The sequence below is a fragment of the Bombina bombina genome, chromosome 3, assembly GCF_027579735.1.
Source record: "Bombina bombina isolate aBomBom1 chromosome 3, aBomBom1.pri, whole genome shotgun sequence".
Classification (NCBI taxonomy): Eukaryota; Metazoa; Chordata; class Amphibia; order Anura; family Bombinatoridae; genus Bombina; species Bombina bombina.
In genome coordinates, this window is record NC_069501.1 from 662,907,156 (window position 1) to 662,934,183 (window position 27,028).

At 40.2% G+C, this 27,028-nt stretch overlaps 1 protein-coding gene across 1 annotated transcript in view; it reads right to left on the reverse strand.

Annotated features, from left to right (window-relative positions):
* The window catches only part of REPS2 (RALBP1 associated Eps domain containing 2), a 611,369-nt gene that overhangs the window by 446,769 nt on the left and 137,572 nt on the right, over nt 1–27,028 (reverse strand). The window contains exon 3 of the mRNA XM_053707397.1: nt 4,622–4,767. Coding sequence (XP_053563372.1) covers nt 4,622–4,767 — 146 coding nt within the window. The remainder of the gene's footprint in view (nt 1–4,621; nt 4,768–27,028) is intronic.

A 27,028-nucleotide genomic window follows, 5' to 3' on the forward strand; every position in this document is an offset into this window, starting at 1 on the left:
TTTAACTAGTGTTTGCGATGTGGGAGTACGGCAGTTTAGGGGTGAATATGTTTATTATAGTGGCGGCGATGTCCGGAGCGGCAGATTAGGGGTTAATCATTTTATTTTAGTGTTTGCGATGCGGGAGGGCCTCGGTTTAGGGGTTAATAGGTAGTTTATGGGTGTTAGTGTACTTTTTAGCACTTTAGTTATGAGTTTTATGCTACAGCTTTGTAGTGTAAAACTCATAACTACTGACTTTAGAATGCGTTACGAATCTTGCGGGATAGGCTGTACCGCTCACTTTTTGGCCTCCCAGAAAAAGCTTGTAATATCGGCGCTAAGGAAGTCCCATTGAAAAAAGACTTTGCGCAAAGTGCGTAAGTTAATTTGCGTTACGGCCAAAAAAGTGTGCGGTACAGCTTATTTGACAAGACTCGTAATAGCAGCGGTAGTGAAAAAGCAGCGTTATAACCCATAACGCTGCTTTTTCACTCATAACGCAAAACTCGTAATCTAGCCGTAAATTTACAAGATTAAAAAAACCTAACGCTACGAAAAAAAAAATTTACAAATTTAAATAAACCTAACACTACGAAAAAATTAAAAAATTTAACATTACCAAAAAACAAACGCTAAATTACAAAAAATAAAAAAAAACACTACGATTACAAAAAATAATAAACTAAATTATCCAAAATAATGAAAATTACACCTAATCTAATAGCCCTATAAAATAAAAAATGCCCCCCAAAATAAAACCACTGCCTAGCCAAACAATAAACTACCAATTTTTTATTTTAATCTTAGTTTTTTTTTATTTCACAGGTAAGTTTTTATTTATTTTAAGATAGGTATATTGTAATTTTAATTTAAAGTTGGGGGGGGGGGGTTAGGTTTAGGGGTTGATACATTTATTTTTATAGTAGCGATTTGGGGGGCTGGTGGTTTAGGGGTTAATAGGTTTAGTTTATTTGTTGCAATGTGGGGTGCCAGCGGTTTAGGGGTTAATGAGTTTATTTAGGGTCGGTGATGTTGGGGGTGGTGGTTTAGGGGTTAATATGTTTATTTAGTGTCGGTGATGTCGGGGGTGGCGATTTAGGGGTTAATAACTTTAATTAGTGTTGGCGATGTTGGGGGGGTGGCGGATTAGGGGTATTTAGACTAGGGGTTTATGTTAGGGTGTTAGGTTTTAATGTAATTCTCTTTTCCCCATAGACATCAATGGGGTTGCGTTATGGCGCAAGTGTTAGTTTTTTTCTGACACTTTCTCCCCATTGATGTCTATGGGGAACAACATGCACAAGCACGTGAAGTCAGGCCTTGGGTTTTGTGCGGTATGGAGCTTATCGCACCATATCGCACAACAATAGAAGGTTTTTCAGTAACTTGTAAAGGCAGCGCTATGGAAAGTGCGATAATGCTCATTTTTTTTGCATTATTTATACACCCAGTTTAGCGCAGAACTTGTAATCTTGGTGTATGTGAGGTATATAGTTTGTGTAACTTCTTAAGAAGAAAGATCATATGTGAAAAACTGACGTGGCAAAGGGACTTTTCCAAAGTTTTTTAGAATTATTCTTTTGCCACATTAAAGTACCTTATCTCCAATTGGTGCCTAAATATTCTGCTCTTTCTTCTATGGCAGCAAGTCTCCTGATGTTTTGGACACAACATCCACCTCAGGACACTTTGTGGCGTATTTCCTTCTGCCAACATAATTTTCTATTGCCAATCGACATAGCTTTTGATTGTGATCACAGCATCTGATACCACACTAAAAAATTAGTATAGATAAAGCATAGTACAGATGCATGATAGGTACTTCCTGGATTTGTAGAAAAAATAAAAATATATGCAAAAGGTTATTTTCATATTTTTTCTACAAATTCAATTAATACCTATTATTGTGCATCTTTATCAATCTGTCTTTTTATTTTTGTGTATCAGTGTGTGTGTGTTTCTGTGTTTGAGTGAGTCTGTGTGTAAGTGTGTTTCTGTGAGTCTGTGTCTTGTGTCTGTGAGTCTGTGTCTGTATGTGTTTGAGTAAATATGTGTGTGTGTTTGAGTGTTTTTTTTTCTTAAAATACAATTAGGGTATATCATTGTGCATTTATATCTAGCTGTCTTTTTTGTTTATTACTGTGTGCTTTTCTTTTTGTTTATTAGTGCATCTGTCTGTGTGTGTTTGAGTGAGTCTGTGAGTGTGTATCTGTGTATGTGTGTCTCTGAGTGAGTATGTCTGTGTGTTTGAGTGAGTCTGTGAGTGTGTATCTGTGTATGTGTGTCTCTGAGTGAGTATGTCTGTGAGTTTGAGTGAGTCTGTGAGTGTGTATCTGTGTATGTGTGTCTCTGAGTGAGTATGTCTGAGTTTGAGTGAGTCTGTGAGTGTGTATCTGTGTATGTGTGTCTGAGTGAGTATGTCTGTATGTTTGAGTGAGTCTGTGAGTGTGTATCTGTGTATGTGTGTCTCTGAGTGAGTATGTCTGTGAGTTTGAGTGAGTCTGTGAGTGTGTATCTGTGTCTCTGAGTGAGTATGTCTGAGTTTGAGTGAGTCTGTGAGTGTGTATCTGTGTATGTGTGTCTGAGTGAGTATGTCTGTATGTTTGAGTGAGTCTGTGAGTGTGTATCTGTGTATCTGTGTCTCTGAGTGAGTATGTCTGTGAGTTTGAGTGAGTCTGTGAGTGTGTATCTGTGTATGTGTGTCTCTGAGTGAGTATGTCTGTGTGTTTGAGTGTTTCTGTCTGCCTGTGAGTGTTTTTGTGTATGTGTTTTTTCTGCCTTGACTTCATTCAAGAATAAATTAAGCACAGATTCAATTCACTACTACTTAAAGGAGGGGAGGGGGCCATGACCAATGTAAGGGCATATACAGAGATACAGAGCCTAAAACTTTTGTAATGTGGTTACCTGGTCTCCTTTGCTGTGGATAATCAGAGGACAGATGTGCTGATCTAAACAACAGTCTATCTCCAGCCTCTCTTTCACCAGTTTGTAAACGTTCTGCCAATAGCAAGCGCTACTTAAAGAATAAAAGCTTATTTGGTCTATTAGTATCTTTCGAGTGGACTCCACACATTTTATTGCATCTAGTCCAGATTTAATAAAGCCTGTGACGCTTATATCTCACAAAAAACTGCTTGAAACAACATTGCAACTTAAAAATTGCTCATGTGCAATTTGTGACTGTGTCATAATCAATGGTGCAGCATCTCTCGTGTAGCCATTCAATTCTAGGTGCACCGGACAAATGTCACTATGAAGTATATTATTATTATTTAATTGCATAGCAACAGATTCTGCAGCAGGCATCACAAAATCACTAAAATATGTCAAATAAATAAATATGTGTGAATTTAGGTTTCACATGTAGCCTAAGAGGCTGATTTATCAAGAGCCGAATGGCCCCTGATGCTCCTGTTTCCGCGCAAGCCTTAAGGCTCGCCAGAAAAAGCAGGTATGAAGCAGCGGTCTAAAGACTGCTGTTCCTTAACTGGTCCGCCTGCTCTGAGGCTGTGAACATAAATCAGCCCAATCTCATACGATCGCGCTGATTGACACCCCCTGCTAGTGAGCAGTTCACAAGAACTGCTTGTGCAATGATATACGCTGTCGGCATTCGTCAATGTCTGTCGGACTGACCGATGATAAATCAGCCCCTAAATGTTTTAATTATTTGTCTCTCCATAACCAATTTACAAATACAACAAAATTACTTGGCTTTGGGTTACATGTTATATGTTTAAAGGAACAGTAAAGTCAAAATTAATTTGTTTAGAATTCAGATATAGGGGCCAATTTATGAGCGGAAACAGCTGCATTAGGCAGCATTTGACGGATAATAAATCAGTACCATAGCATGCAGTTTCAAACAACTTTCCAATGTACCTCTATTATTAAATTTGTTTGCTTACCTCTCTTGATATCCTTTGTTGAAAAGTAAACCTAGGTAGGAGCTTAGGAGCATGTACGTGTATTTAGCATTCTATGGTGGCAGTGTTTGTATAACTATGTATAACATTGCTATAAACATTGCTGCAAACACTGTTGCCAGATGGCTGACACGTGCACACTCCTGAGCTCAACTAGAATTACCCTTTAAAAGGATACCAAGAGAAATAACTAAAATATATATTACAAATAAATAGGAAAGTTGCTTAAATTTCCATGCTCTATCCCGTTTAAGTTTAAAGGGATAGGAAAGTCAAAATTAAACTTGCATGATTCAGATAAATCATGAAATTTTAAGTCACTTTTAAATTCACTTCCATTTTCAAATGTGCTTCGTTCTCTAGGTATCCCTTGTTGAAAATGAATACGCACATATCTTACACTAGTGGGATTCAGCTGCTTATTGGTGCCTGCATTTGTCTCATGTGATTGGCTAACTAGATGTGTTCAGCTAGCTGCCAGTAGTGCAAAGCTGTTCCTTCAGCAAAGGATAACAAGAGAATTAAAGAATCTTGATAATAGAAGTAAATTGGAAAATTGTTTAAAATTGTATGTTCTTCCAAATCATGAAAGAAAATTTTGGGTTTTCCTGTACCTTTAATTTTGACTTTAATGACCCTTTTCATTCTAAATTCTAAAAAACCATAAACCTTGATTTACAAAATATTCACAATACATGTGATTTTCATACCTGTTGTTCCCCTTCATCGATGGACTTAAGTGGAGACTTGTCCTTAGAGACATCTTTCACTCCTTGTGATTCAAGGTTCTTAGCTGGAATTCCATATTTTATATCATTCTCAGTTTTCATCGCCAAGAATCGAGGAAGAGGCAACTCTAAAATAATGAAAAATAAACATAATAACATACAATATTAATCATATTTCAAAAAAATGATGCTTAATAAATATACATCTATGTGTTCCTTTATTTGCTAGAAAATTCATTAAGACGTTGGACACTGTTTAGATGAGAGCATTTTGTTTAGAGGAGCGATAACTAATGGTCAGATTGGCTGGGCTGCACATTAGATTATACTTAAATATTTACTAAAGATAAGGTGCTAGATTACAAGTGGAGCACTAATTTATCACGCGCCTGCAAACAGGCAAATTTGCACGTTTGTGGGCACGCAATAAATAACTAGCCATTACAAGTGGCTGATTAATGCTACCGCAAGCTCACAGTAGCAAATAGTGCTCAGAAAATTAAACATAGATCAGATCTCTAGTTCATTTTATAAATGTCCCCCAAATTCCCTCAAAATAGAGGGCATTATAGTTTTTTATTTTAAAAAAAATTGTTTTTAAAAAAAAAAAAAAAAAAAATAACTGCACTAAGCAGTTTTGGGGCTTTAAATTTGGCGGGAGTGGGGTGTTAGAAAAAAAAATGGCACTGAAAAGTGTCTTTACATTGCGGTCTATGTGAACTGTGTGTTCCCTGTAAATATGTATGTGTTTATATACAATATATTTATATTTACTGCCATCACTGCGCTACTTACCCCTTCACTACAAATTTAAATTATCTGTATATACACTGCTCAAATATATAACATTTGTTGCACGTTCACATGCTTCATTACCTAATTAGAAGTGTGGAACTGCTTTCTGGTTAACAAACTACACTTGTCTGTTTTATGTTTAGTAGTGCTAAGTGCCACATAATATCTTTGGGGGCTGGATTCAGCCTACAGGCCATGGTTTGTGAAGCCCTGCTTTAGATAGCCAGATTTACATTTCTCCCTTACATAACAGTTTTCTGAGAGGCCAGTAGATACAGCATTACAGCTGAGAAGCCAGTAACTCAGGCTTGCTGCTGAGATCAGGATAGAGAGTTGTACAGGGAACAACGGCACAGACTTGCATCTGAAAGATATTTAAAGGCGCGTGCAGAGCCCCAGGATAGGCTAAAGCTGCAGAGGATCAGTCAGGAGACAAGAACAGCACACATGAGGCTAAACAAAAAAAAACAAGAGTTGACACAAAGCAATTCCTTAACTACTGCTATAAGTGCACAATGTACCAATGTAATTCACCTAAACTATAGGTTTAAGTCGTCTTATGCATGCAGAGTAGAGTATGTGGAGGATGGACCCAAATGCAGGTAAGTCCAGCATGGTATTTGTGGCCATTATTATGGCAGAAGCCCCTGTCTGTGCACACTTCCTTAATATATATGATGTTATCTCTCAACTTGCAATGATATCTTCAGGTCAAAACCACCGTAGGGTTTTTAAAGGAACATAATACTCATATGCTAAATCACTTGAAAGTGATGCAGCATTACTGTAAAAAGCTGACAGGAAAATATCACCTGAATAAAAAGGGAAGATATTTTACCTGAAATTTTCTTCAGCTCACCAGAGTAAGTGTTGTGTGAACAGCTATACTGCTGTAAAGCTGCAAGTTAAAAAAAACACACACAAAAAAACACAATAGCCGATCATCATCAGCAGTGCTGAGGTCTTGCATTGCTTTGCTGTGACCTCATGAGATTTCACTTAAATTTTATGAGATTTCCCAGTAAACTTTCTTAAACTGAATAGGAAAATAACATGATGCACACTCCCTTGCAAGTCCTGGAACTAGCATTCTTTATTACAGTGGGGTGTGAATACCATGTTTGCAGTAAATATCTTACTTCTTTACATAGAGATGTTCAGGTGATATTTTCTAGTCAGCTTTTTACAGCTATGCTGCATCACTTTCAAGTGCTTCAACATTTGGGTATCATGGCCCTTAAAGAATGAGGAAGAACTGACAATTAGTGATGTGCGAACCTAAAAATTTGTGTTCGCGAACGGCGGACACGAACTTCCGCAACTGTTCGCGAACGGGCGAACCGCCATAGACTTCAATAGGCAGGCGAATTTTAAAACCCACAGGGACTCTTTCTGGCCACAATAGTGATGGAAAAGTTGTTTCAAGGGTACTAACACCTGGACTGTGGCATGCCAGAGGGGGATCCATGGCAAAACTCCGATGGAAAATTACATAGTTGATGCAGAGTCTGTTTTTAAGCCATAAAGGGTATAAATCACCTAACATTGCTAAATTGTTTGGAATAACGTGCTTTAAAACATCAGGTATGATGTTGTATCGATCAGGTAGTGTAAGGGTTACGCACGCTTCACAGTGACAGACCAAACTCCCCTTTTAAAGGGACAGTCTACACCAGAATTTTTATTTTTTTAAAAGATAGATAATCCCTTTATTACCCATTTCCCAGTTTTGCATAACTAAGACATTTATAATAATATACTTTTAACCTCTGTGATTATCTTGTATCTAAGCCTCTGCAAACTGCCCCTTTTTTCAGTTCTTTTGACAGACTTGCAGTCTAGCCAATCAGTGCCTGCTCCCAGATAACTTCTTGTGCATGAGCACAGTGTTATCTATATGAAATACGTGAACTAACACCCTCTAGTGATGAATAACTGTTAAAATGCAATCTGAAAGAGGTGGGCTTCAAGGTCTAAGAAATTAGCATATGAACCTCCTAGGTTAAGCTTTCAACTAAGAATACCAAGAGAACAAAGCAAAATTGGTGATAAAAGTAAATTGGAAAATTGTTTAAAATTACATGCTCTATCTAAATCATGAAAGTTTATTTTGGCCTAGACTGTCCCTTTAAGGCACCGCAAACAACCGCAAACAGTCCATTTGAACAACCGCAAACTCCCCATTTGCACAAGGTTGGAAACGTATCTGCCCTCGGCCGAAATCAGAACATTCTTTAGCTTTCTGTCTGTCGGCCAAATGTCCGTCTGCTAAATGTCTGTCTGCCAAATGTCCTTCTGCATTTTGTCAGAGCACTGCGTGCAATCTACTGTGCCATCAGATATGAGTGGTGAGTTAAGTAGTACTATTCTGATCAGTTTAATCCCTGTTACGTCCACTATCAGGGGACGTGTATATGGCATGGATTTTAGGAACCGGGAGATGGAAAAAGATGCTTGGTCGGTCCTCCTACTTCAAATTTGGGGCACTGCGCGTGCAATCTACTGTGCCACCAGATATGAGTGGTGTGTTAAGTAGTACTATTCTGATCAGTTTAATCCCTGTTACGTCCACTATCAGGGGACGTGTATATGGCATGGATTTTAGGAACCGGGAGATGGAAAAAGATGCTTGGTCGGTCCTCCTACTTCAAATTTGGGGCACTGCGCGTGCAATCTACTGTGCCACCAGATATGAGTGGTGTGTTAAGTAGTACTATTCTGATCAGTTTAATCCCTGTTACGTCCCCTATCAGGGGACATGTATATGGCATGGATATGTATATGGCATGGCCGAAACACAAGTGGCTGTCAGATAACAGTCCGGCCACGAGATAGATAGATTTGATAGATAGATACATAGATTAGATAGATAGATCAATAGATGCAATAGATACATTTGATAGATACGATAGATAGATTTGATAGATAAATAGATAGATTTGATAGATAGATCATTTCCCAGACAGAGAATTACAAGACGTGCGGTCTGTGACCCATGGTAAGGTTCCCAGAGGCAGTTGCGGCGCCCGAGGCTCTGATTAGAACAGAGCACTCTGGAACGTATCTGCCCTCGGCCGAAATCGGAACATTCTTTAGCTTTCTGTCTGTCGGCCAAATGTACGCCTGCCAAATGTCCGTCTGCTAAATGTCCGTCTGCCAAATGTCCTTCTTACGCTCAAACATGTCCTTGACAGACACCTGACTGTGGGCAGATGAGCAGGAAATGCTCCGGAAGAGAAACCAGGAGGAGGATGGCGGCTTTGAGTTTGTGTGCTGCTTGTACTCATGTGTTGATCCCATAGGCGTTTGTGATGTGCGATCATGTGCCTTCGCAAAGCAGTTGTACCTAGGTGGGTGTTGGACTTCCCATGTCTCAGTTTCTTTTGGCACAGGTTGCAAATGGCATCACTGTTGTCAGAGGCAGACACACACAAAAAATGCCACACTGCTGAGCTCTGCGATGACGGCATTCTGGTGGTGGCAACAGCATGCGTTGATTGGCGTGCTGTCTGGCTGACCCTGGGTGCCAATGCATGCTGTCTGACTGTGCCACTAGCTCCTTGCGGCGACCTCCCCCTGCTTCCAACTTGTCTCCTCCTCCTCCTCTCTGTCTCCCCATCTGAACTTTCCCCCTGTTCTTCTTCTCTTCTAGCGGGCACCCACTTGACATCCACGGATGCATCGTCATCATCAACCGCTTCACTTGTATCTGACATATCAACAAAGGAAGCAGCAGCGGGTACAACATCATCATCATCACACCGTACGTCCATGTCTGTAATGCTGCCGGACTGAGACATATCACTGTTATCTACATCCTCTGTCAATGATGGTTGCGCATCACTGATTTCTTCCAAATGATGTGTAAATAACTCCTCTGACAGATCAAGTGAAGCGGCTGTGATGCTAGTGTTGGTGGCGGCGGCAGGCGGGCGAGTGGTAACTTGAGAGGTGCCGAAGATAAGCTGGAGGAGGATGGTGCATCAAGGTTCGGAGCGGAAGCTATAGAAGATTGGGTGTCCTGTGTTAAAAAGTCAACTATGTCCTCAGAACTTTTCAAGATCATGGTACGTGGCCTCTGAACACTGGGCATTATTCTAGGGCCAAAGGGAATCACAGCGCCACGACCACGACGGCACCTGCGGGGTGGCCTGCCTCTGCCTGTCATTTTTTTTAAAATGTACACTTATACTACTATTAAACAAGATATGAGTGGTGGCACTGGGCAAGTGGGCACAGTATACGCTGTGAGCCTGACACAAAAAAAGCAGACTGATGTTTCACAGTCCAAAAAAGTTTTTTTTGTTTTAAATGTACACTTACACTACTATTAAACAAGATATGAGTGGTGGCACTGGGCAAGTGGGCACAGTATACGCTGTGAGCCTGACACAAAAAAGCAGACTGATGTTTCACAGTCAAAAAAGTTTTTTTTTTTTTTTTTTAAATGTACACTTACACTACTATTAAGGAAGATATGAATGGTGGCACTGGGCAAGTGGTCACAGTATACGCTGTGAGCCTGGCACACACGCTGGCAGGCAGGCAACTGCAATTAGATTACACTAGCAGACTGATGTTTCACAGTCAAAATTTTTTTTTTTAAATTTACACTACTGATACAACAGATATGAGTGGTGGCACTGGGCAAGTGGGCACAGTATACACTGTGAGCCTGGCACACATGCTGGCAGGCAGGCAACTGCAATTAGATTACACAAGCAGACTGATGTTTCACAGTCAAAAAAGTTTTTTTTTTTAAATTTACACTACTGTTATACCAGATATGAGTGGTGGCACTGGGCAAGTGGGCACAGTATACGCTGTGAGCCTGGCACACACGCTGGCAGGCAGGCAAATGCAATTAGATTACACTAGCAGACTGATGTTTCACTGTCAAAAAAGTTTTTTTTTTTAATTTACACTACTGTTACAACAGATATGAGTGGTGGCACTGGGCAAGTGGGCCTGGCACACACACTGGCAGGCAGGCAAGTGCAATTAGATTACACTAACAGACTGATGTTTCACAGTCAAAAAAGTTTTTTTTTTTAATTTACACTACTGTTACAACAGATATGAGTGGTGGCACTGGGCAAGTGGGCCTGGCACACACGCTGGCAGGCAGGCAGGTAACTTCAATTAGATTACACTAGCAGACTGATGTTTCACAGTCAAAAAAGTTTTTTTTTTTAATTTACACTACTGTTACAACAGATATGAGTGGTGGCACTGGGCAAGTGGGCCTGGCACACACACTGGCAGGCAGGCAAGTGCAATTAGATTACACTAACAGACTGATGTTTCACAGTCAAAAAAGTTTTTTTTTTTAATTTACACTACTGTTACACCAGATATGAGTGGTGGCACTGGGCAAGTGGGCACAGTATACGCTGTGAGCCTGGCACACACGCTGGCAGGCAGGCAGGCAACTGCAATTAGATTACACTAGCAGACTGATGTTTCACAGTCAAAAAAGTTTTTTTTTTAAATTTACACTACTGTTACACCAGATATGAGTGGTGGCACTGGGCAAGTGGGCCTGGCACACATGCTGGCAGGCAGGCAACTGCAATTAGATTACACTAGCAGACTGATGTTTCAGTCAAAAAAGTTTTTTTTTTTTAAATGTACACTACTGTTACAACAGATATGAGTGGTGGCACTGGGCAAGTGGGCCTGGCACACACGCTGGCAGGCAGACAACTGCAATTAGATTACACTAGCAGACTGATGTTTCACAGTCAAAAAAGTTTTTTTTTTAAATTTACACTACTGTTACAACAGATATGAGTGGTGGCACTGGGCAAGTGGGCACAGTATACGCTGTAAGCCTGACACACACGCTGGCAGGCAGGCAACTGCAATTAGATTACACAGGAAAAAAAACAAAAAAACAGACTGATATTCTAGCCCTAAAAAGGGCTTTTTGGGGTGCTGTCCTTACAGCAGAGATCAGATGAGTCCTTCAGGACTGTAGTGGACACTGAATACACTAGCCTAGCTATCGATTTCCCTATTAAATCAGCAGCAGCTACACTGTCCCTCCTCTCACTAAGAATGCAGCTTCCGAATGAATCTAAAATGGCTGCTGTCCAGGAGCTGGGAGGGTCTGGGAGGGAGGGTCTGCTGCTGATGTGTCTGCAGACTGTGAGATACAGGGTCAAAGTTTACTCAATGATGACGAATAGGGTTGTTAACGTGAACAAGCTATGTTCGCCGGGAACTATTTGCCGGCGAACAATTTGCGACATCACTATTGACAATACTGAGTGAGGAAAGAGGTGTGGAGTCCCACAGGGAAATGCTATATACACAGCACAGGTAAAATGATTCTCCCCACCTTCTTCCACACTCAAGTAATTAATTTTGTATCTCCAGAAAGTCTGAGATGTGGTTGCTGTATTCTTAAAATTACTTTTGATAGTATATAATTAATTATACGAACATGTTTTTATTGTGTCCCCCCTGTTTGGATATATGCCTGCTCTGCCGGTTGTTAATGCCTCTGTATTGTATTAAATGCCTAAGAAAAATCATAACAAAGGATGATAACAAAGGATAGTACCCTAACATTTACCAGGAAACAATGACAAAACTGCATTTTCAAACAGATAACTTGTTCTGAGCTATTGCCATAACTGGAAAGCATATGACAAAGACGTACTATTTCTCAAACTTTCCCTTTAAAAGATTGATGCAGATCTTATATGAGGGTTCTTTTTTTTAACTTTCTTATTAGTTGGAATGTATAGTGAATTCTAACCCCACTTGACAATAGAATTACTATAGTATTACTATTTCGTGATGTTGAATTTAAGCTTTTAACTTCAAATGCAAAAAAGTAAATATTATACTAAACTTGCAGTCAAACAATTTATAAACCTCCCTTATGCAGGTGTTAATTCCTTCCTTTCTTGTTCCGTCTCTAAATTATCTTTATTCACTTCTTCCTTTCACACTCCACCAACAATCACTTGTCAACAAAACTATTTTTTCTTCCACAAAACTAACGACTAGATTACAAGTTTTGCGTTAGAGGCTATGTGGGTGCTCACGAGCAGTTTTGTCTCACCGCTCACTTACATGCAGCGCTGGTATTATGGGTTTTTACAAACCCGGCGTTAACAGGCAAGAAGTGAGCGTTGAGCAAAATTGTGCTCCTTACTGCACTCCAATACCAGCGCTGCTTAAGTCAGCGGTGAGCTGGTCATACGTGCTTGTGCACGATTTCCCCATAGGAATCAATGGGGAGAGCCAGCTGAGAAAAAGTCTAACACCTGCAAAAAAGCAGCGTAAAACTCAGTAACGCAGCCCCATTGATTCCTATGGGGAAATAAAATTTATTTTTACACCTAACACCCTAACATGAACCCCGAGTCTAAACACCCCTAATCTTACACTTATTAACCCCTAATCTGCCGCCCGACATCTGCATTATATTTATTAACCCCTAATCTGCCGCTCCGGACACCGCCGCCACCTACATTATACTTATGAACCCCTAATCTGCCGCCCCGACACCTACATTATATTTATTAACCCCTAATCTGCCGCCCCCAACGTCGCCGCCACTATAATAAACATATTAACCCCTAAACCGCCGCACTCCCGCCTCGCAAGCATTAGTTAAATATTATTAACCCCTGATCTGCCGTCCCTAACATCGTCGCCACCTACCTACATTTATTAACCCCTAATCTGCCGCCTCCAACGTCACCTCCACTATACTAAATGTATTAACCCCTAAACCTAAGTCTAAACCTAACCCTAACACCCCTAACTTAAATATAATTACAATAAATCTAAATAAAAATTAATATTATTGCCTAAATAATTCCTATTTAAAACTAAATAGAATGCAAGCTCAATCCTATAGGCTGATTGGACCACCGCCACCTACATTATACTTATGAACCCCTAATCTGCCACCCCGACACCTACATTATATTTATTAACCCCTAATCTGCCGCCCACAACGTCGCAGCCACTATAATAAACATATTAACCCCTAAACCGCTGCACTTCCGCCCCGCAAGCATTAGTTAAATATTATTAACCCCTAATCTGCCGTCCCTAACATCGTCGCCACCTACCTACATTTATTAACCCCTAATCTGCCGCCTTCAACGTCGCCTCCACTATACTAAATGTATTAACCTCTAAACCTAAGTCTAAACCTAACCCTAACACCCCTAACTTAAATATAATTACAATAAATCTAAATAAAAAACAGAATTTATGTTTACCTGATAAATTACTTTCTCCAACGGTGTGTCCGGTCCACGGCGTCATCCTTACTTGTGGGATATTCTCTTCCCCAACAGGAAATGGCAAAGAGCCCAGCAAAGCTGGTCACATGATCCCTCCTAGGCTCCGCCTTCCCCAGTCATTCGACCGACGTAAAGGAGGAATATTTGCATAGGAGAAATCATATGATACCGTGGTGACTGTAGTTAAAGAAAATAAATTATCAGACCTGATTAAAAAACCAGGGCGGGCCGTGGACCGGACACACCGTTGGAGAAAGTAATTTATCAGGTAAACATAAATTCTGTTTTCTCCAACATAGGTGTGTCCGGTCCACGGCGTCATCCTTACTTGTGGGAACCAATACCAAAGCTTTAGGACACGGATGAAGGGAGGGAGCAAATCAGGTCACCTAAATGGAAGGCACCACGGCTTGCAAAACCTTTCTCCCAAAAATAGCCTCAGAAGAAGCAAAAGTATCAAACTTGTAAAATTTGGTAAAAGTGTGCAGTGAAGACCAAGTCGCTGCCTTACATATCTGATCAACAGAAGCCTCGTTCTTGAAGGCCCATGTGGAAGCCACAGCCCTAGTGGAATGAGCTGTGATTCTTTCAGGAGGCTGCCGTCCGGCAGTCTCATAAGCCAATCTGATGATGCTTTTAATCCAAAAAGAGAGAGAGGTAGAAGTTGCTTTTTGACCTCTCCTTTTACCAGAATAAACAACAAACAAGGAAGATGTTTGTCTAAAATCCTTTGTAGCATCTAAATAGAATTTTAGAGCGCGAACAACATCCAAATTGTGCAACAAACGTTCCTTCTTTGAAACTGGATTCGGACACAAAGAAGGCACGACTATCTCCTGGTTAATGTTTTTGTTAGAAACAACTTTCGGAAGAAAACCAGGTTTAGTACGTAAAACCACCTTATCTGCATGGAACACCAGATAAGGAGGAGAACACTGCAGAGCAGATAATTCTGAAACTCTTCTAGCAGAAGAAATTGCAACCAAAAACAAAACTTTCCAAGATAATAACTTAATATCAACGGAATGTAAGGGTTCAAACGGAACCCCCTGAAGAACTGAAAGAACTAAATTGAGACTCCAAGGAGGAGTCAAAGGTTTGTAAACAGGCTTGATTCTAACCAGAGCCTGAACAAAGGCTTGAACATCTGGCACAGCTGCCAGCTTTTTGTGAAGTAACACAGACAAGGCAGAAATCTGTCCCTTCAAGGAACTTGCAGATAATCCTTTCTCCAATCCTTCTTGAAGAAAGGATAGAATCTTAGGAATTTTTACCTTGTCCCAAGGGAATCCTTTAGATTCACACCAACAGATATATTTTTTCCATACTTTGTGGTAAATTTTTCTAGTTACAGGCTTTCTGGCCTGAACAAGAGTATCAATAACAGAATCTGAGAACCCTCGCTTTGATAAGATCAAGCGTTCAATCTCCAAGCAGTCAGTTGGAGTGAAACCAGATTCGGATGTTCGAACGGACCCTGAACAAGAAGGTCTCGTCTCAAAGGTAGCTTCCATGGTGGAGCCGATGACATATTCACCAGGTCTGCATACCAAGTCCTGCGTGGCCACGCAGGAGCTATCAAGATCACCGATGCCCTCTCCTGATTGATCCTGGCTACCAGCCTGGGGATGAGAGGAAACGGCGGGAATACATAAGCTAGTTTGAAGGTCCAAGGTGCTACTAGTGCATCTACTAGAGTCGCCTTGGGATCCCTGGATCTGGACCCGTAGCAAGGAACCTTGAAGTTCTGACGAGAGGCCATCAGATCCATGTCTGGAATGCCCCACAGTTGAGTAATGTGGGCAAAGATTTCCGGATGGAGTTCCCACTCCCCCGGATGTAATGTCTGACGACTCAGAAAATCCGCTTCCCATTTTTCCACTCCTGGGATGTGGATTGCAGACAAGTGGCAGGAGTGAGTCTCCGCCCATTGAATGATTTTGGTCACTTCTTCCATCGCCAGGGAACTCCTTGTTCCCCCCTGATGGTTGATGTACGCAACAGTCGTCATGTTGTCTGATTGAAACCGTATGAACTTGGCCTTTGCTAGCTGAGGCCAAGCCTTGAGAGCATTGAGTATCGCTCTCAGTTCCAGAATATTTATCGGTAGAAGAGATTCTTCCCGAGACCAAAGACCCTGAGCTTTCAGGGGTCCCCAGACCGCGCCCCAGCCCATCAGACTGGCGTCGGTCGTGACAATGACCCACTCTGGTCTGCGGAAGCTCATCCCCTGTGACAGATTGTCCAGGGACAGCCACCAACGGAGTGAATCTCTGGTCCTCTGATTTACTTGTATCGTCGGAGACAAGTCTGTATAGTCCCCATTCCACTGACTGAGCATGCACAGTTGTAATGGTCTTAGATGAATGCGCGCAAAAGGAACTATGTCCATTGCCGCTACCATCAAACCTATTACTTCCATGCACTGCGCTATGGAAGGAAGAGGAACGGAATGAAGTATTTGACAAGAGTTTAGAAGTTTTGTTTTTCTGGCCTCTGTCAGAAAAATCCTCATTTCTAAGGAGTCTATTATTGTTCCCAAGAAGGGAACCCTCGTTGACGGAGATAGAGAACTCTTTTCTACGTTCACTTTCCATCCGTGAGATCTGAGAAAGGCCAGGACAATGTCCGTGTGAGCCTTTGCTAGAGGAAGGGACGACGCTTGAATCAGAATGTCGTCCAAGTAAGGTACTACTGCAATGCCCCTTGGTCTTAGCACCGCTAGAAGGGACCCTAGTACCTTTGTGAAAATCCTTGGAGCAGTGGCTAATCCGAACGGAAGTGCCACGAACTGGTAATGCTTGTCCAGGAATGCGAACCTTAGGAACCGATGATGTTCCCTGTGGATAGGAATATGTAGATACGCATCCTTTAAATCCACCGTGGTCATGAATTGACCTTCCTGGATGGAAGGAAGAATTGTTCGAATGGTTTCCATTTTGAACGATGGAACCTTGAGAAACTTGTTTAGGATCTTGAGATCTAAGATTGGTCTGAACGTTCCCTCTTTTTTGGGAACTACGAACAGATTGGAGTAGAACCCCATCCCTTGTTCTCCTAATGGAACAGGATGAATCACTCCCATTTTTAACAGGTCTTCTACACAATGTAAGAATGCCTGTTTTTTTATGTGGTCTGAAGACAATTGAGACCTGTGGAACCTCCCCCTTGGGGGAAGCCCTTTGAATTCCAGAAGATAACCTTGGGAGACTATTTCTAGCGCCCAAGGATCCAGAACATCTCTTGCCCAAGCCTGAGCGAAGAGAGAGAGTCTGCCCCCCACCAGATCCGGTCCCGGATCGGGGGCCAACATCTCATGCTGTCTTGGTAGCAGTGGCAGGTTTCTTGGCCTGCTTTCCCTTGTTCCAGCCTTGCATTGGTCTCCAGGCTGGCTTGGCTTGAGAAGTATTACCCTCTTGCTTAGAGGACGTAGCACTTGGGGCTGGTCCGTTTCTACGAAAGGGACGAAAATTAGGTTTATTTTTGGCCTTGAAAGACCTATCCTGAGGAAGGGCGTGGCCCTTGCCCCCAGTGATATCAGAGATAATCTCTTTCAAGTCAGGGCCAAACAGCGTTTTCCCCTTGAAAGGAATGTTAAGCAATTTGTTCTTGGAAGACGCATCCGCTGACCAAGATTTTAACCAAAGCGCTCTGCGCGCCACAATAGCAAACCCAGAATTTTTCGCCGCTAACCTAGCCAATTGCAAAGTGGCGTCTAGGGTGAAAGAATTAGCCAATTTGAGAGCACGGATTCTGTCCATAATCTCCTCATAAGAAGGAGAATTACTAGTGATCGCCTTTTCTAGCTCATCGAACCAGAAACACGCGGCTGTAGTGACAGGGACAATGCATGAAATTGGTTGTAGAAGGTAACCTTGCTGAACAAACATCTTTTTAAGCAAACCTTCTAATTTTTTATCCATAGGATCTTTGAAAGCACAACTATCTTCTATGGGTATAGTGGTGCGTTTGTTTAGAGTAGAAACCGCCCCCTCGACCTTCGGGACTGTCTGCCATAAGTCCTTTCTGGGGTCGACCATAGGAAACAATTTTTTAAATATGGGGGGAGGGACGAAAGGTATACCGGGCCTTTCCCATTCTTTATTTACAATGTCCGCCACCCGCTTGGGTATAGGAAAAGCTTCGGGGGGCCCCGGGACCTCTAGGAACTTGTCCATTTTACATAGTTTCTCAGGGATGACCAAATTCTCACAATCATCCAGAGTGGATAACACCTCCTTAAGCAGAGCGCGGAGATGTTCCAACTTAAATTTAAATGTAATCACATCAGGTTCAGCTTGTTGAGAAATTTTCCCTGAATCTGAAATTTCTCCCTCAGACAAAACCTCCCTGGCCCCCTCAGACTGGTGTAGGGGCCCTTCAGAAACAATATCATCAGCGTCCTCATGCTCTTCAGTATTTTCTAAAACAGAGCAGTCGCGCTTTCGCTGATAAGTGGGCATTTTGGCTAAAATGTTTTTGATAGAATTATCCATTACAGCCGTTAATTGTTGCATAGTAAGGAGTATTGGCGCGCTAGATGTACTAGGGGCCTCTTGTGTGGGCAAGACTGGTGTAGACGAAGGAGGGGATGATGCAGTACCATGCTTACTCCCCTCACTTGAGGAATCATCTTGGGCATCATTTTCTCTAAATTTTGTGTCACATAAATCACATCTATTTAAATGAGAAGGGACCTTGGCTTCCCCACATTCAGAACACAGTCTATCTGGTAGTTCAGACATGTTAAACAGGCATAAACTTGATAACAAAGTACAAAAAACGTTTTAAAATAAAACCGTTACTGTCACTTTAAATTTTAAACTGAACACACTTTATTACTGCAATTGCGAAAAAGTATGAAGGAATTGTTCAAAATTCACCAAAATTTCACCACAGTGTCTTAAAGCCTTAAAAGTATTGCACACCAAATTTGGAAGCTTTAACCCTTAAAATAACGGAACCGGAGCCGTTTTTATATTTAACCCCTTTACAGTCCCTGGTATCTGCTTTGCTGAGACCCAACCAAGCCCAAAGGGGAATACGATACCAAATGACGCCTTCAGAAAGTCTTTTCTATGTATCAGAGCTCCTCACACATGCATCTGCATGTCATGCTTCTCAAAAACAAGTGCGCAATACAGGCGCGAAAATGAGACTCTGCCTATGATTAGGGAAAGCCCCTAGAGAATAAGGTGTCCAATACAGTGCCTGCCGGTTATTTTACAAAATTCCCAAGATTAAAATAATTCCTCAAGGCTATGGAGTATAAAATATGTTTATATATAAATCGATTTAGCCCAGAAAATGTCTACAGTCTTAAAAAGCCCTTGTGAAGCCCTTATTTACTGTCTGTAATAAAATGGCTTACCGGATCCCATAGGGAAAATGACAGCTTCCAGCATTACATCGTCTTGTTAGAATGTGTCATACCTCAAGCAGCAAAAGTCTGCTCACTGTTCCCCCAACTGAAGTTAATTCCTCTCAACAGTCCTGTGTGGAACAGCCATCGATTTTAGTAACGGTTGCTAAAATCATTTTCCTCTTACAAACAGAAATCTTCATCTCTTTTCTGTTTCAGAGTAAATAGTACATACCAGCACTATTTTAAAATAACAAACTCTTGATTGAATAATAAAAACTACAGTTAAACACTAAAAAACTCTAAGCCATCTCCGTGGAGATGTTGCCTGTACAACGGCAAAGAGAATGACTGGGGAAGGCGGAGCCTAGGAGGGATCATGTGACCAGCTTTGCTGGGCTCTTTGCCATTTCCTGTTGGGGAAGAGAATATCCCACAAGTAAGGATGACGCCGTGGACCGGACACACCTATGTTGGAGAAATTAATATTATTGCCTAAATAATTCCTATTTAAAACTAAATAGAATGCAAGCTCAATCCTATTGGCTGATTGGATCAGGCAATAGGATTGAAGTTCAATCCTATTGGCTGATTGCATCAGCCAATAGGATTTTTTCTACCTTAATTCCGAATGGCTGATAGAATTCTATCAGTCAATCGGAATCTAAGGGACGCTATCTTGGATGACGTCACTTAAAGGAACCGTCATTCAGTAAGAAGACTTCGTTTGAAGAGGATGCTCCGCGTTGGATGTCTTGAAGATGGACCCGCTCTGCGTCGGATGGATGAAGATAGAAGATGCCGTCTGGATGAAGACTTCTGCCCGTCTGGAGGACCACTTCGCCCGGCTTGGATGAAGACTTCTCCCAGCTTCGTTGAGGACTTCGGCCTGGTTGGATGAAGACTTCTGCCGCTTCCTTGAGGATGGATTTCCGGTCTTCAGAATAGTAAGTCGATCTTCAGGGGGTTAGTGTTAGTTTTTTTTTAAGGGTGTATTGGGTGGGTTTTATTTTTAGGTTAGGGCTTTGGACCGCAAAAGAGCTAACTGCCCTTTTAAGGGCAATGCCCATCCAAATGCCCTTTTCAGGGCAATGGGGAGCTTAGGTTTTTTCAGATAGTATTTTATTTGGGGGGTTGGTTGTGTGGGTGGTGGGTTTTACTTTTGGAGGGGTTGTTTGTATTTTTTTTACAGGTAAAAGAGCTGATTTCTTTGGGGCAATGCCCCACAAAAGGCCCTTTTAAGGGCTATTGGTAGTTTAGCTTAGGCTAGGGTTTTTTTCATTTTGGGGGGCTTTTTTATTTTGATAGGGCTATTAGATTAGGTGTAATTAGTTTAAATATCTTGTAATTTGTTTATTATTTTCTATAATTTAGTGTTTGTTTGTTTTTGTACTTTAGCTAATTTAATTTATTTAATTGTTGTTAATGTAGTTAATTTATTTAATTATAGTGTAGTGTTAGGTGTTAGTGTAACTTAGGTTAGGTTTTATTTTACAGGTACTTTTGTATTTATTTTAGCTAGGTAGTTATTAAATAGTTAATAACTATTTAATAACTATTCTACCTAGTTAAAAAAACAAACTTGCCTGTAAAATAAAAATAAACCCTAAACTAGATATAATGTAACTATTAGTTATATTGTAGCTACCTTAGGGTTTATTTTATAGGTAAGTTTTTTAGTTTTAAATAGGAATTATTTAGGTAATAATATTAATTTTTATTTAGATTTATTGTAATTATATTTAGGGGGTGTGATTTGGGGTTAATAAATGTAGGTAGGTGGCGGCGATTTTAGGGACGGCAGATTAGGGGTTAATAATATTTAACTAGTGTTTGCGAGGCGGGAGTGCTGCGGTTTAGGGGTTAATATGTTTATTATAGTTGCGGCTATGCCCGGAGTAGCAGATTAGGGGTTACAAATTTTATTTTAGTGTTTGCGAAGCGGGAGGGCCTCGGTTTAGGGGTTAATAGGTAGTTTATGGGTGTTAGTGTACTTTTTAGCACTTTAGTTATGAGTTTTATTTTACGGCGTTGTACCATAAAACTCTTAACTACTGACTTTTAAATGCGTTAGGACTCTTGACGGGGTAGGGTGTACCGCTCACTTTTTGGCCTCCCAGGACAGACTCCTAATACCAGCGCTATGGAGGTCCCATAGAAAAAGACTTTATGAAGTTTACGTAAGTCGTTTTGCGGTAAGGCCAAAAAAAGTGTGCAGTGACCCTAAACCTGCAAGACTCCTAATACCAGCGGGCGTAAAAAAGCAGCGTTAGGACCTGTTAACACTGTTTTTTTACCCTAAAGCGCAACTCGTAATCTAGTCCTACGTTTCTCTTTCCCCTCCCATTCTCTTCCTCCTGTCTGTTTTTTACCTAACATTTGCCTTATTGATAGTTTCATGTCCTCTTTTCAAAGGTCTCTTCTTGCAATTTGTGTCATTGAGAGATAAAGCTGTAAACATTCCTTTTTATAGCTTAAAGGGACACTGAACCCAATTTTTTTCTTTCATGATTCAGATAGAGCATAACATTTTAAACAACTTTCTAATTTACTCCTATTATCAATATTTCTTTGTTCTCTTGCTATCTTTATTTTAAAAGCAGGAATGTAAATCTTAGCCGCCAGCCTATTTTAGGTTCAGCACCATGGATAGCAATTGCTTATTGGAGGCTTACATTTACCCACCAATAAGCAAGCATAACCCAGGTTCTCAACCAAAAATGGGCCGGCTCCTATGCATTACATTCCTGCTTTTTAAATAAAGATAGCAAGAGAACAAAGAAAATTTGATAATAGGAGTCAATTAGAAAATTGCTTAACATTTCATGCTCTATCTGAATCATCAAAGAAAAAATTTGGGTTTAGTGTCCCTTTAAGGTTAATGCTATTGGTTTGTTCTCAGAATGTTAAAGGGATGTTTTGTAATACCAAGAGTGACATTGCTTTAATTTTAGAAGAATGAGGGTCACTCATTTATCTACATCATAAGAAGTGAGGTCTTGCTTCTTGGATAAATCCAACCATCTGCTTACTGAAAGAGGAGCTTCAGAGAAGTTTCTTCTACTATCAAGAAGTAGAATAAGTGAAAATCCGTCTTTATCTGTGCATACTTGCTCACTATTAGCTAAGATTTCTGATTACACTATTCCTATCACAATAATACAGAGATGAAAAGACTTTCCATGATGTTTGACATTCTTCCTTATGCCATTAGCTGTTTTTTGTGCTGTTTCTCTTACACTAGAACCAGGATTTTATTAAAGAATCACGTGACACCACCAATCTGTAGTGTTCTTTTCAGATTATAAGATACCTAAGTTGGTCATATGAACATGTTACATAGGGTAGCCATCCCTCCCTTATTTCCAGGAATCTCCATATTTGCCAAAACCTTTTTACATTCTCCCAGGCTCCCTAATTTATCTGCACTCCCTTATTTTTACAACAATTAAAATCTTCATTTCAAACATTTAGGGCCAAATTACGAGTGGCGTGCTAACAGATGTGCAAGTGCGATATCAGGTTTATATTGTCAGTTCGCATACGACGGAACGAACGTGTGTATTACAAGTTGAAAGTAAATGCGAATGTGTGAGCGCAATCATGATTTACTTTGAATGATTACAGCTCTGGTTGACTGCTATGCAAAACAAAAAAGTGTCACAAAACACATAAAAAATACATTTAAAAGTACAGTTACACACATAATAACACTATCTAATAAAAATATTTTAAAAAATATTGCACAAAAAAAGTTATAAGGGCTCAAAGATATGAGGTCTCAGGTGTGGAAAAAAAGGCAGGCAAAGAGCTTTAACATAGAGATACGTAAATACACATGTCTAAATATGTATCTGTATCTGTATCTGTATATATGTACAGTATCTCACAAAAGTGAGTACACCCCTCACATTTTTGTAAATATTTTATTATATCTTTTCATGTGACAACACTGAAGAAATGACAGTTTGCTACAATGTAAAGTAGTGAGTGTACAGCCTGTATAACACTGTAAATTTGTTGTCCCCTCAAAATAACTCAACACACAGCCATCAATGTCTAAACCGTTGGCAACAAAAGTGAGTACACCCCTAAGTGGAAATGTCCAACTTGGGCCCAATTAGCAATTTTTCCTCCCCGGTGTTATGTAACTCGTTAGTGTTACAAGGTCTTAGGTGTGAATGGGGAGCAGGTGTGTTACATTTGGTGTTATCGCTCTCACACTCTCATACTGGTCTCTGTAAGTTCAACATGGCACCTCATGGCAAAGAACTCTCTGAGGATCTGAAAAAAAGAAATGTTGCTCTACATAAAGATGACATAGGCTATAAAAAGATTGCCAAGACCCTGAAACTGAGCTGCAGCACAGTGGGCAAGACTATACAGTGGTTTCACAGGACAGGTTCCACTCAGAAAAGGCCTCGCCATTGTCAACCAAAGAAGTTGAGTGCACGTGCTCAGCGTCATATCCAGAGGTTGTTTTTGGGAAATAGACATATGAGTGCTGCCAGGATTGCTGCAGAGGTTGAAGGGGTGGGGGTCAGCCTATCAGTGCTCAGACCATACTCAGTACACTACATCAAATTTGTCTGCATGGCTGTCATCCCAGAAGGAAGCCTCTTCTAAAGATGATGCACAAGAAAGCCTGCAGTTTGCTGAAGACAAGCAGACTAAGGACATGGATTACTAGAACCATGTCCTGTGGTCCGATGAGACCAAGATACATTTATTTGATTCAGATGGTGTCAAGCGTGTGTGGCGGCAACCAGGTGAGGAGTACAAACACATGTGTGTCTTGCCTACAGTCAAGTATGGTGGTGGGAGTGTCATGGTCTGTGCCTGCATGAGTGCTGCCAGCACTGGGGAGCTACAGTTCATTGAGGGAACCATGAATGCCGACATGTACTGTGACATACTGAAGCAGAGCATGATCCACTCCCTTTGGAGACTGGGCCGCAGGGCAGTATTCCAACATAACGACCCCAAACACACCTCCAAGACGACCACTGCCTTGCTAAAGAAGCTGAGGGCAAAGGTGATGGACTGGCCAAGCATGTCTCCAGACCTAACCCCTATTGAGCATCTGTGGGGCATCATCAAATGGAATGTGGGGGAGCGCAAGGTCTCTAACATCCACCAGCTCCGTGATGTCGTCATGGAGGAGCAGAAGAGGACTCTAGAGGGTTAAGGCAGTGCTGGAAAATAATGGTGCCCACAAAAGATAGACACTTTGGGCTCAATTTGGAAATTTCCACTTAGGGGTGTACTCACTTTTGTTGCCAATGGTTTAGACATTAATGGCTGTGTGTTGAGTTATTTTGAGGGGACAGCAAATTTTTTACTGTTATACAGGCTGTACACTCACTACTTTATATTGTAGCACAGTGTCATTTCTTCAGTGTTGTCACATGAAAAGATATAATAAAATATTTACAAAAATGTGAGGGGTGTACTCACTTTTGTGAGTTACTGTATATGTTTGTGTGTGAAATTGTATTTATGTATTTATATGTGTATATATGTATTTATGTATTTACAGACATATATACAGATATACATATGTATAAGTACATTGGAGCCCTTTGCAGTTAAGTAACTGAAAACATATAAAAAAACATATTTATGCAATATTCATATTTAATAAAATGTTATACTGTGTATTTACTGTAAATATTTCTCATTCCAATGTTCTGCACATAAATGCTCTATGTATTTATAAATATATATTCATATATATATATATATATATATATATATATATATATATATATATAAAAGCATATAAATATATAGGTATAGAAATTATAGGTATAGAAATACATTTTACCAAAATACCTTCAGGTATACAGTACAGTATATAGGAATATGTATTTATGAATAAATAGAATATATTTTCTATGTGAAGAATATTGGAATGTGAACTATTCATATTTTCATGTTGAGTTAGCACACTTGAGAAAATGCTATTAGGTAATTTGTGCTCCATTGCAGTCTATAGAGGAGTACGTCACTGCAGTTGCGATATTATAAGTTCGGCTTTTTGTGTGCATCGGGTTAGCGCATGAGTGCAAACCTTTTCCTTTCAACTAGTAATACCAGCACTACCCGATGCGCGCAAAAGTCTTACTTCTAGTGGAGTTAAAGCACGAGTGGGAGTGATAAATAGTGCTCCACTCATAATCTAGACCTTAATATTGTACACTTCTACTCTTATGTAGTGAATAACTTTGATGTGTCTGACAGTTCAATGTCTTTACTACCAAAGTGCCTAAATGGAATTAATAGATTTAAAGAAAGTTGTTAAATGTATTAAAAGGATATGAAACCCATTGTGGCGCCAAGTTGGATTTCCCGCACGGCTATTGGCTTAGAGGTGGAAACGTCATCTCTCTCTGCCAGATAGCGAAAATAGCGTTCTGCCGGTGGTCTGCCTTAGCAGCTCAGTGAAGGCGATCGCTTGGAACAAATAAAAGGAGCTTTTAGCATGAAGTATTTTGTACTTGATGAATGAAAGTCCCCTTTATTTGTTCAAATGGTAAATCCTAGCGTTTCACAAACGCCAGGATTTACCATCACTTTAAGCACATTACAATTGGACATATTCTCATCACAGAAGGATGTGCTGTCACCACATATTTTGAAGTACAAAACCATGTCATTTTAAAATTGTATTTTCTTCCTGCTGAAGGTGTCCAGTTCTCATATTTAAAGGGACAGTCTACACCAGAATTTTTATTGTTTTAAAAGATAGATAATCCCTTTATTACCCAATCCCCAGTTTTGCATAACCAACACAGTTATATTAATATACTTTTAAGCTCTGTGATTATCTTGTATCTAAGCCTCTGCAAACTGCCCCTTTATTTCAGTTCTTTTGACAGATTTGCAGTTTAGCCAATCAGTGCCTGCTCCCAGATAACTTCACGTGCATGAGCACAGTGTTATCTATATGAAACACATGAACTAACACCCTCTAGTGGTGAAAAAACTGTTAAAATGCATTCTGAAAAGAGGTGGCCTTCAAGGTCTAAGAAATTAGCATATGAACCTCCTAGGTTAAGCTTTTAACTAAGAATACCAAGAGAACAAAGCAAAATTGGTGATAAAAGTAAATTGGAAAATTGTTTAAAATTACATTCCCTATCTGAATCATAAAAGTTTATTTTGGACTAGACTATTCCTTTAAGTTTTTTGGTCAACTTTTCAGCCTTTGTAATTATAAGTGGCATAGCTTAGTGAACCTGAGTATTTCAGTATTTTTCAGAAAAATGAAATTAAAGAACAAGGGGTCATGATCTCAAGTTGAAGGGTAGTAGATTCAGGAGTAATTTGAGGAAGCAATTCTTTACAGAAAGGGTGATTGATTAATGGAATAAACTACCACAATAGGTGATAATGCCAAACACTGTGGGGGACTTTAAGAATGCATGGGATAAGCATAAGGCTATCCTACAAACTAGATAAGTTTATACTTTTAGGAAATATTTGGTCCTATGGTTCTTATATGCTGTCAAAATGTATGTTTCTATGTTAAGTGGACCATTTATAGGTATATTTTCTGACTGGCTAGATTACGAGTAGAGAGCTAATTAGCGCTCCCGCTTGCGCATTACCTCTGCTAGAAGTAAGCTTTTTGCGTGCGTCGGGTAGTGTACATATTACAAGTTGAAAGTAAAACGTTTTTCTACGAGCACTAACCCAACAAGTGGAAAAAGTCAAACTTGAATACTACAACCACTTTAACATATTCCCCCATAGACTTCAGTAAAGCATGAAAACCCAACAAGTCATGCAAACCTGATCACGTTTTCTCAAGTGCACTAACCCGACATGAAATATTAATATTTCACATTTCAATGTTCTCCACGTAGCAGAATATGTTCTATTTATTCTTAAATACATATTTCTTTTTTTTTTCTTTTTTTAATTTAGCTTTATTTTGAGAAAAATTAAGTATTA